This window comes from Colias eurytheme, chromosome 14 (genome assembly GCF_061535395.1).
Source record: "Colias eurytheme isolate Ceu_HAF_F1 chromosome 14, ilColEury1 Martin Lab GWU primary, whole genome shotgun sequence".
In the NCBI taxonomy this organism is placed as follows: Eukaryota; Metazoa; Arthropoda; class Insecta; order Lepidoptera; family Pieridae; genus Colias; species Colias eurytheme.
This window is the reverse complement of record NC_142993.1, coordinates 6,940,647-6,952,972: the sequence shown is the minus strand read 5'-3', so window position 1 is coordinate 6,952,972 and position 12,326 is coordinate 6,940,647. Positions and strand designations below refer to the sequence as shown.

Here is a 12,326-nt window from a genome sequence, read left to right as displayed (position 1 = left end):
TATTTTTATATCTTTAATTAGAGATTATTCTTTCGTAACACCTTCCAAAATAAATCAAAGCTTATCGATAAGTTGGAAATAATATACGGCATCAATTTAAGATCGTTCTGATTTAATTGACGAACGTGTAACGTGTTTAATTAGCAATGAGCCACAGCTTTTATTTGTTACGCCTGTATCGGCGAGCGACGAAAGGCCCATTAGGGGCCAGTCCGATTGGTTTGTCAATACGTCATAGCAATCAAAACTAGTAGATTCGGTCCGCACGTCCGAGTTTATCGGCAGCTACACATTTAATTACAGTGACACAAATCGTAGTTATCGTCGAACTTCTCACGGTGCCGAACTCAATATTCGGAATGTTCATTAGATTATAATTACGTATGGTCACTCGTGTTTGTCTCGACCGAAACTAGCTTTTATTAGATTACGTGGGTAGTTTCAATTAATTGTGAGCATATGCCGTCGGCGTCTCAGTCGGTAATGACCGGTTATCGGTGTCGCTAAGTAGATTGAGTGAGATGTGTATAATACGAAGGTTTTAAATGGTTAGCGCGAGCCTAATAGAGGCCGAGTTAATCTATTTAATTAATAAGATACAATTGTTGTTGTTCAGCCTAATTAAAATTACTGTCGGCTATATTACTTTTACCGGGCGGTCTGCGTTGAGCTCGTTTATCTTGCGATGAAGAAAATAACGGGTTGGGATTCTTTAATAAAAAGATCGAGCCGTGTAGTGTTTATACATAAAATGTCCTTCTATAGTTGAACCGAGCGCGCAAATATTCATAGGTATTTCAAGCGCTATCGTGCTGAGAATCAACCGCGTGTCTGAATAAAGCGATATCGCACGCGTTAGGAATGTTTCACTTGCTACCGTTTGATGCCGCCCGGGGTGGTCCCACTGACAACCGATACGTCCAATAATCGAATTCATATTCAGCTCCGAGACAAATTCAATATTTGTATCCATTTACAAATCTTCTCATTCTATATCACATTACCGAATTCTAGTCGGACGTTTCTATGCGAATGTAATAAAATCAAATAAAATATCCGAGATCTAAAAATATTTGACGCCGCTGGCATAACTTGTCACATCTTGGCATTGCAACAATGATAAATGAACTTTGGTACCGTTATGGACAGATGACTTGCTACTTAACAAGGCTTACATTATTAATCAATATAGTTTATTTTCTTACAACACATATTTTTGATGCTTTGGCTGAGTTATTGTCTCTTTATTTTATTTTTTATTGCGTGACATTTCATTGTCTATAAAATATGATTGCAATATACAGCTCTATCTGATAAAGCGTTTTGAAATTTAGTAAAAAATATGTAATTTCCAACGCGAAGATTCCTAAGATTGGCTGTTATAAGATATTAGAAACTAAAAGCGCCAAGGACTTATATGAAAACGGTTTAAGGTTTCAAATAATAAACAGTCTAATGATAAGAAGTGAACTTTTCATTTAATAAAAAAATGTCAACAAAATGATTATGCAATCGTAGAACTTAATGTAAGTAATTAAATTGACTCTCTGGGAGATCCGGAGAGGTAATTATTTTTCATAATAATTGTGGGCACTCTCAAAAGAATGCGACTTTCGATTACATAAAATTAAAGTACTATCATCGATGGATCATAAAATTCAAGCGATAAAACGTGTATTGCAACGGTTATCTATCTAAATACCTAATCAGTCACCATCTGAGCAACGCCCACGCGTGGCGCCAAGCGGAGTGAAGCAACGACAGCGAGCCGGACGGGTATCGGACTCGTTTCTCTAAATTATTTCCAAATTAATCGATAATACTGCGCATTAATTATCCAAACTCTAATTTTATTAGTGAGTCGGTTTTTATTTGTTCGCGGTTAATCAACGCGACGATTTACATAATTGAATCGAGACGCAATTAACTCATATTGGGTTCGAATATCGATATTATACAATAGGAGATGCGTGTGGTAAAATCCTAATAAGCCGCTTATCATGTAAGGAGGTCGGGCGTGGGTGCTACACCAGTATCGATATCGAGTTGTCTCGATTACAATATACCGATTGTCGACAATCGATCCGCATGCAATGCACTGTGCACCGAGTGACTCAGTTACGGAAAAATTATGCATACCTACTGCTTGAGAAATGGATAATTCAGTATGGTTGTGAATTTTCGTAATACAAGAATCTAAGTAATGAAAATGTTAAATTTTATAAATAGATAAACAGTATGTTTCTGTGACAAAATCGACACAATATCTAAAATGTCACAGGAGGATTTACCCCCTGTTTTATAATAAGTGAATTAATTCTGGAAAAAGACGAACAGTCTATGGGTTTATTAAGTCTATAGTGTCTGATGTAATAATGAGATACATCACATGATCACAATAATATAATAATACATTATTAAAATTATGTAACGCCCCCTTTTAATGCTTCTATGTTCGTTCGATTGTTTGCTCTCGGTTACTGGTTTTATGTTTATTGTGTGACTTTATTCAATGGCTGAGAGGTGGAATGTTTCTTTGTATGACTTTGAAAATTATTTATGATTTTGTTAAAATGACTCTTTTGTTTCTCAAATTAAAACCGGTTACAATTTTATTAGCTGGAATTTTCTGGAATTGCATTACCGATCGTAATATTGTCTGATGCTGAATTGAAGCTATTTCATACATAAATCTTATACTCATTTTAATAGCTACTACATAGAGTGGTATTGTTTGAAGTTGAATGTTCAGTTTAAATTTTCAATGTAATACTTTATTTACTAAATCAATTCAAATTATTTATTTGGAACATCATAAAATGCAAAAATATTATGAACGATGGCACCCATAATAGCTTAAATAAGCAGTATATCGCTAATAGTACCTGAACAAAAAATCTTATAAAAATTTAGTAGTAATTAAAAACAACATCGTTATAATTAACAGAGAAGAAAGTTAGTGCTGTGATATTTCAAAATCCGCATCGTCGACATTTGGCCGTCGCGAAACCCAGTCACATCTCCGCCAAGCGTTCGCTAACGACATAATCGCTTTGGCGGTCGCAATTATCGTTTATTGTTTGTTTCTTTAATTCAAATCCGTGTCAGTCGTTAATTAAGTTCCCGTTGAAAGCCCTCTTGATAGATTTTAGTATACGCAAATGTTGTTCGTCGGCTCGAGACGTCGCATATTTGCATGTGTAATGCATCAAATTTGCTTTTCTCTTCGTGGGAAGAGATTAGAAACGTTTTTTTGTTGAAATTTACGATAGTTAATAGATAGATAGATACGATAGAGAGTATAGTCTATACGTTTAGAGACAGTAAGTACCGAGACTGCTCATGAATAAGTTCTGTGAGAATGTCACTAAGAAGAATTTATTAATATGTATGTTTACTTTAGGTATACTAATTAGCCTTCTGCAAATGTTTGGAGCTGTTCCTTTTATTTTTTTTTTCGATTTTGAGTTTTTTGTAAATCAGCTTTTCCTCTATATATTAACGTGTATATAATTACATCGCCTCCCCCTCAAAAAAGTGTAAATTCGACTCCAGGCGTAGGGTAGCATCTTGCGACACTTCAAAGGTCTTCCTGAGGAAGTGTCAAACCACGGGCCGCGAGTTCCGCCGCTAACCCCACCGGGGGTGCGAGGGGTGCGAGCAGTCAACGACCCCGCTGCTTGCAGTATTTTGAAGTAAACACGATGACGCGCTGTATTTTTCTTAGTGATTTATTGATTGAAGTTTAGATGGAGCTAGAGTAGAGCGAATTGCGTTTTTAATTTGTAGTTCAATAGTTTTGTTAGAAATTTTGAGATTTAAGATTAGTGTCCAAACTCTTCGCGTTATTTCAGTGCAAATAATTACAATTATAACCGTCATTGACAACAAATCTATAATCTATGGTATAAAAATGTAACGATTAATTGAATTACCATTGCTCTCAATCTCACACAATAAGATAGGTGCGCTGTAGGCGTGTATGTTTACGCAAAAAAAGAAAACTGCAGTGTTTAACACGATCTACAGAGGCTATAAATTAAAGGCGCTGGCTGTCACGCGATCATCCAGATGATAAACGTCGTAGTGGATATCAACGTAGTCCATATTCTATTGGTATGAAATCGTGAACGATATTCGATATCGTATTTACACTTATTTATGTATGGTTTGACAGACTCCGTAAAGCTGTAGCGTGATATGATTGGGAAATTCTGGACCTTTAATTTTTTTGTTGTTGAGGAAATAGCTTTTAATAGGGAATATATTTGGTGATTAATTAATTAGATGATTTATGAACTTTAATTTGTATCATGCTTGTACGTATAAATTTTAATTGGTCAATGCATCTAAGCGTAAAACGAGATTTAAAAAGTTTCTATCTGGCAAGATTTAGCGTAAAACGAGATTTAAAAAGTTTATATAGTCAAGATATAGACGAATCACCATTCTGCAAAATTGTAGCAGACTTTCATATCTATCTGTCCTATCTGCCTATAAAAATATGGAGCTAATAGATTCTTTGTTACAGATTCCTTGGTAGGTGTTCACTGCACGCACGGCTTGAACCGAACGGGGTACATGGTGTGTCGATACCTGCGCGATCGACTGCGGTGGCCCGCTGCCAGCGCTATCGACAGTATGCACTTATTATACAATATTAGGTTTCCGTTCATTTTAAAAGGAAAATAATTTAAGTTTAAGTCTTATAGCATAATATGCAACTTATAGTAAAAATTAGTGTGTGTAAGTAAAAAGTGCCCCTATTTTTTTTTATTTTTTTTAAATATTAATGTGATTTTGTTTACAAGAATTTATTTGACTGTAATGTTTTCTATTTTAGATAAAATTAAGTAACACAATTTCGTTTGTTTAATATAATGATGCATTATAGTCTTATAGAGACTTTAAAATGTGTATAGAATAGATGCTTAACCCCAGTTGATTATCTAGAAGAAAATACTTTAATAATCCTGGATAAAATGTATAATCAAAATATCGGTGTTCGCAGTTAAATATGTATTTACTGAATAATAAACTGTTATTACTTGTTTTAAACAACATTTTTTTACAGAATTTGAAACGGCACGTGGTTACAAAATAGAGAGGAAAGTTTACATAGCAGATCTTCTAGGAACGAAGCAGCCTAAATCGCCTAACTCTGAGATAAACCAAACGACTATTATAAAACCGATCCGCGAATCCCATACAGATCCCATTTTGACAAGAGATACTCACAATGGTCATAATAAAAGGAGGAACGATCATCTCGACTATAATTGGAGAGGTTCGTATGAAGAATTCGAGGGTCGTACAATAAAGTATAGCGATAGAAGGTACGGTGGTAAAAGATTAAAAAACGACAAAGATAAATATTACAGAAATAGGAAGGATAGCGCCTCAAGTACAGATTCATATGATTTCAGATATGATTACTGACAATGGCTTGTGTTTATTACAATGTCAAAGGTTGTGCGGATACATTCTGCATGAAATAGAATACGAGCCATTTCTGAATGTTGTTTTGTGATTTAGTAAATATGTATCTAAATATTTCCTTTTCACTTTAGTATAAATTTTAACAAAATGCAAAAGCAATAAAAGTCTTCTCTTTTCTTGCGCCTTTCTTCTGGTGTCTGTAAAAATAAAGACTAGCTTTATTAATAGGTACTTATAAGTTATTTATTTTAACTTGAACTACTACTTACTACTATGAACGAGATATTAGAGTTTACATTATTCTTAAACACTATTTTAGTAATTCTGTCCTGTCATTTTTAAGTTTTTTTTAAAAGCCGTGAACTCCGCTGCCCGAGACGGCCGCGGCATGGAGAACGGCCGAGTACTTTATTTTCACGTCATGACATAAATTCAATTTTAGTTACTTTTATATAAATACCGCCCGCCGGTCCGGTCCGCCCCGGCTTCGCCCGTGGTACATATTTCGCAATAAAAGGTAGCCTATGTCCTTTCTCGGGTATCAAAATATCTCCTTACCAAATTTCATGCAAATTGGTTCAGTAGTTTAGTCGTGATTGAGTAACAGACAGACAGACAGAGTTACTTTCGCATTTATAATATTAGTATGGATTTAGTTTTTTAAACATATAATTTTTTATTATTAATGTCATAATATATGTATCTTAGAACGAAAATAAGATGAACCTTAAATACAACTAATATTTATTAAATTACATTATTTTTAATGTATTTTTCTATATATAGATAACGTTCAGAAGCGTCACTTGAAATAATATTTTTTAGCATCTAAGTAGATAACATTCTGTTGTTAGAGGAGATATTTGGTATTGTATAAAGACCTGGAAATTAATAAATATGTAGTAAGTAGGTAGGTAGATTTAATGAGATAGTTATATAGTATTTGTAACTGCCCCGCGGTTTTACCCGCATAATATAGCCTACAAAATAGCTAGCTTTTCTCGATAAATGGGCTATCTCAAACCGAAATAATTTTTCAAATCGTTACTGAGATTAGCGCATTCAAACAAACAAAAAAAATAAACAAACAAACTCTTCAGCTTTTTAATATTAGTACCTATTTACAGTTTTAAGTTCCACATAAATACTTACAGGTTTTTTTGCGTCATTATCAACAATATTCCAGTATTTTCACGTGTGAATGTGTAGATAATAATTAAAATAGAGACTCTCATTATTTGTAAATTATTGAGTGACTCGAAGCTGCTCGAAGCCATTAGGTTTTCTTTAAGATGTGTTAATTTCTTAGTTATAATATGTAAATAGTTTTATATTGTCAGTGCTTTTTGGCAAGTATTGGTCTTCTAGTTCCATCCATCGCCCATTTTTGCAAGTGATTAGTATCAAGCTAATTTTTCGTGAGTAGCTTTATTTTTATGGACCGCCCAATAATTTCTTGTACGGAACTCTCGATTGTGGTAGCTAACAGAGGTAACAAGGATAAAATGTTTTGATTTGATGGTTCTCAAATATTTATTACTAACTGAATCTTTTTTTTGTTCAATCTCAAGATAATTATCTAAATTATTCGAAAAAATATTTGTCCTACAAAATCTATTGTTTGATCAAAGAGTCCCCCCTTTCCAATGTGTATCGATAACGAGGTCATCATAAATGTAACTAACCAGCAGATTTTTTTGTTTTCACTTAGTTAATATTTATATAATTCAACAGACATATTGTCCTACAAATTGTGTAATAAATATTTGAGAACCATCAAATCAAAACATTTTATCCTTGTTACCTCTGTTAGCTACCACAATCGAGAGTTTCGTACAGGAAATTATTGGGCGTCTCGTCAAAATAAAGCTTTTAAGCGGAAAATTAGCGTGATTATACACTTGCAAAAATGGGCGAAGGATCCTGGACTGTTATGAGCGGTTTCACTGCTTACTGATAATGCCTTGTTAACATTTTTTGACATTTGTTTTAATATATTATTTGTCATTTAAACTAACAGATAGGCTAAACAAAACATATCATCAAGTTGTGAAACCGGCCATTATTATTTTAAATTTAGTACATATAATTTTAGATATTATTACACACTTAGATTAAAATTTCTGTTCAAAGTGCGCCTGATGTGGCAATGTCTTTTTTTAGTTTAAAAGGAATAAAATTTGGGTCTCGACATATTTATTTTATTTTTTCTTTTCGGAAAACAAAACCATTTTATTTCTAATTTTGCTTTTATTGCTCTGGAGTTAAGATAGTAAATTTAAAATGTTTTATACTTTAATAACTTGAATATAAAATTTTAAATTATAATTTTTGACCTTTACAATGCAATGTAATATGATGTTATGAAAGCGAAGGCAAAATTGAAGGCATCCATTATTTATTGTTTATTTCTTTAAATAATGCTATCTCTTCTAAGACCTACGACTTCTTTCCTTGTATCACTTTCATCACTAAATTGAACAACCAGAGTCTAATATTTAGCCTTCAGGCACTACCTCTGTTACCTACATGATTAAAGATCTCATAGGTCATCTAGTCATTCATCTAGCGTTTCTGGCTGTAGAGCGGGACAAAGAAATACACATACACTCTAAAAAAATTACCCTCCTTCTTTCTCCTCACTCGGGTAATAAATTAACACTTTTAAATAAGGATAAAAAAATGTATACAATACGTATAAACTTTCTGCAGCTCCAACAAACATTTATAAAGACTGCTCACAGCTACTCTGACCTTAGATTTTGACCAGCTTTTATTGAAATGAATTAAATCGTAACAATATCCACTGATACTAATAACTAATTAGGCTAAACTAGCTTATCGCCCGCGGCTTCGCCCGCTTTGTCTATAACCTAATAAATTATATACTAAAACCTTCCTCTTGAATCGCTCTATCTATTAAAAAAAAAGTAGTTTTATTTTAAAGATATAAGCATACAAAGGGACATAGGGAAATAGGGACAGAGAAAGCGACTTTGTTTTATACTATGTAGTGATGATATGTATTTTTTGCATTGAATCATCATTCAAACCTTAATTATTGACGACAAGGATGGGATTCGAGCTCGCGTGTTCCAGCCAATGTGCTTTGTTTGTCAACAATTTTTTTGTATCTAATCTAGTAAACAACATTGTGCAACCCGATTTCATCATTACAATTAACAAAACCTTTACTCCACATATAATAGCAGTTACAAAAATGCAGTAAGTCATGAGAACGGATCTAATTATGGTAAAATTGGTGGGATCACGTAGAGTGGTACGTGATTGATACCATCGCATCGAGATGTTACGATTACGATTTACGAATGACGCAGCCGACAGGCGATGATTACGGCGCAGGGTGCAGTGTGGGGATGATTTAAATGATCTATTTCAGTATTAAATAGAAATCAGAATGTTGTTAAGGAACTAATTGTGCAAGCTGTAACGTAAAATATAAGGTATAGTGCTAAGAATTTTCTGAAACTATACAGGTAAGGAAAATGCAACCAATTGTTTAAAATGATTGAATAAAGGCGTAATGATGTATTAACGTTTAACAATAGTTAAATTACAACTTAAACGGTATAATTTGATAGAATCTAAAGGGCCTTTTTATTAAGAATGGTATAGTTGTTAAAATGCGCAATGAGAGCGGATTTTCACTGCCTGCCTTGATGCTCTTGAGATTGTGCTTACGAAACACCGCGTGAAGGTATTTTGGTGAAACAAATGGTTTCTTTTGAGTTTCAGATTTAAGTGTAACTACGCGTTATTGTAAACTTTACCTCCATAATACTTCAAATAGCGCACAAGTTGCAAGTTTACCGCTTATAGAAAACAACTTAATAAAACTATAGTTTCTCCTAAATTTAGTGCGCAGTTGTTTTCCCAAATCCATAAATGTCTCGTCGCACTAACACGATAAATAAAGGGAATTTGCTACAAGTTTGTCGCTTTTTGAAAATAAATCAAAGTAGAGATGCGACAGATATGAACGTAGCTCACCGTGTCCCACTTCTACGGAACGTATTTTATGTTGAAAACTGACTTATGTGCTGGTGCTGTTTACTTTGTAACGCTCGGGACTTCTCGATATATTTTCAGTGCAAGTATAGTGCTCGTCTGATTTATTTGTTGTCGATACCTGGTAGCTTTCCCGAGTCAATGCTAGTCGCTTTTATTGCTCTATTGTTTGGCTTCTGGCGAGATTATGAGTACGTCGAGTAATTTACATGCAACAACTGTGTATTGTGTATCGGTTTCTAGCGTTCGTCTTGTAATGAATTGCAATATATTCGCGTGTGGTACGACCCCTCCGAGTAATTTAAGATGAAAACTTGACGTCAAGAAAGTTTGTGCGCACGAACAATGAACGGAACGCGATGTAAAACTGAATATTAATAAGACAGCTGTAACTGATTTTAATTTTTGTTTCCATTTATGTTTTACATTGAAGTTTTGGACTTAATTTTATAATCATGATGATTGAATTTTGATGAGTGTATTATCTATATATAAAATAAAGTCGTGTTTATTACTCCACTTATAATTCAAGAACGGCTGAACCGATTTAGCTGAAAATTGGCAGGGAGGTGGTTTAGAGCCAGGAGAAGGACATAGGATACTAAATATGTACCATGGGCGAAGCCGGGGCGGACCACTAGTTTTAATAAATAACGGATTTAAGAAAAATGTTACAATAGTTTGCATAAGTTCAAAATATATGATCTTGATTTTTAATCACTATGCAACGTGCGAATATTTGTACCTACCTTGTATCATTGCATGAAGATCATCATCGACTTCGGTGTAAGGATACAATCAATATTAAGAAGAAGAGAAAAGTGCATCTTATAAAAAAACTAATATACATACCTATATTTATATTCTTCTTTGAGAAATTAAAAGATAACCTTCAATATATGCATATAATGATATCTTAACGGACTGTCATATTAACTACCATCGAAAAATGTAAATTAGTGACATTTGTTAGGATCACATAAAAATAAACATCTCACTTGCGTTATCTGCTATTTTTGTTTCGGATCTTAACTACCTGACTTGAGGCTTCGTATCCTTGAGTGACGTGTATGGCTATTTAATTTATGTCTATTACTTGACCGTTTTTAATGTCCTCGTTCAGTTTGGTGGCAGTTGGTGACGCTTCGGGCGCCGCGTTGATTGTTATCGGCGTTACGAACGTCACAGTTGCCAGCGATCCTTGAAGAGTCTAATTAATATTAGTTTAGGAAATTTTAATATACATTTGTATTCTTTTTGACCGATATCCTATTAATATTATAAAGGCGAAAGTTTGTAAGGATGTATGGATGTATGGATGTATGGATGTATGGATGTATGGATGTTTGTTACTCTTTCACGTAAAAACTACTGAACCGATTACAATGAAATTTAGCACACATATAGAGGGTAACTTGGATTAACACATAGGATAGGTTTTATCCCGGAAATCCCACGGGAACGGGAACTATGCGGGTTTTCCTTTGAAAACGCGGGCGAAGCCGCGGGCGGAAATCTAGTATTACGATAATTTGATGATGTGGCTTTTAGCTTATATGTTTATATCTTTCAACATTATTTGTATTGTTATATCGGCAGTAATATATCAATTTACTAAGTTCGAATGATATTACAATGAATGGTAATATATAACTAAGTAGGTAGTATTCATACACATTCTATGTAAACTTGCGTCCATATCATAATCTCTGAGGTATGGTTACGAAGCCAATGTAGTAGATTATGAGAACCAACCATATACCATGATGTCTTAAAGCCATTATTCCCAATTTCCCAGTGTGGTAAAGTGACCGCTATAGTATAGTTAGCTAGTGTAGGTACCTACTACTAGCTGCGCTCCGAGGATTCACTCGCGGGGCTCCGCTCCTGTTGGTCTTAGCGTGATGATATATAGCTTATAGCCTTCCTCGATGGCTATCTAACACCGAAAGAATATTTCAAATCGGACCAGTAGTTCCTGGGATTAGCGCTTTCATACAAACAAACTCTTCAGCTTTATAATTACATATATTAGTCTCTCACCACCACTTTCCCACAATAGAAAAAATACTGCTATATGAGACATCATTGTTACCCCTCTGGTTTCTATTGTTCATAGCGATTGTGTTGCAGATCCAGGTTCCAGCAAGGATACTCAATACTCAACACGATACTTCTACCGCCACGCCAGCTCTAATACTTCTAAGTTCTAGTACTTCTTAAGACACGAAATAAAGGTTTAGTCGAATGAACTTTGGAATCGATGATTTTTGTACCTACTACTTGAATTATGGATCAATAAATAAATACTATAGAATACAAATATGTAGTTTTATTCATTTTCCACATACCTACTACAGTTATATAAAGTTTTACAATTACTATCAATGCCTACAACTAAGCGTATAAACAGCCTTAGTATGATAGTTTTATTAATTGACCATTTCATTACATTGACCGTAACAGATAAAAAATAAATATAGATCCCAGTAACCCAGTGGCACATAGTTCGTGGAAGTGGACCGTATATTTAAGATCGAAGATATCGTGTATCGCTACAATCGATATAATTTCAAATAAATTATAATTGTTAACAAAGGTTTCGATAAAACTATTAATCACCGAACAAACGAGAGTATTTAATTTTAGTTTGTAAAGTTATATAACGTTAGTCTGTGGCTTTGCTTTATTGAGTTAAAAGTAACTAGTATTATTTACGGTAGGTATATACATACTTACATGTCATTCCTGGGAAAATATATTATGATAATTGATAACAAATATTAGCCAAATTGGTTCAGTAAATATTATGTAAAAAGCAATACTAAATAATACATACTTCCCTATATTCCAATGTA

The 12,326-nt window shown here is 33.8% G+C and overlaps 1 protein-coding gene across 2 annotated transcripts in view; it reads left to right on the top strand.

The window, feature by feature from the left end:
- LOC149902965 (RNA/RNP complex-1-interacting phosphatase) overlaps window positions 1-11,777 on the top strand; it is a 66,999-nt gene extending 55,222 nt beyond the window's left edge. The window contains exons 7-9 of one of the 2 annotated variants that reach the window (XM_090109173.1): window positions 4,532-4,639; window positions 5,075-5,287; window positions 11,602-11,777. In XM_090109173.1, coding sequence (XP_089965299.1) covers window positions 4,532-4,639; window positions 5,075-5,287; window positions 11,602-11,681 — 401 coding nt within the window. In that variant the 3' untranslated portion in view covers window positions 11,682-11,777. Of the gene's footprint in view, window positions 1-4,531; window positions 4,640-5,074; window positions 5,537-11,601 lie in introns of those variants that run through there. The other variant, XM_090109172.1, reaches the window with a different exon arrangement.
- The last annotated feature ends 549 nt before the right edge of the window (window positions 11,778-12,326 follow it).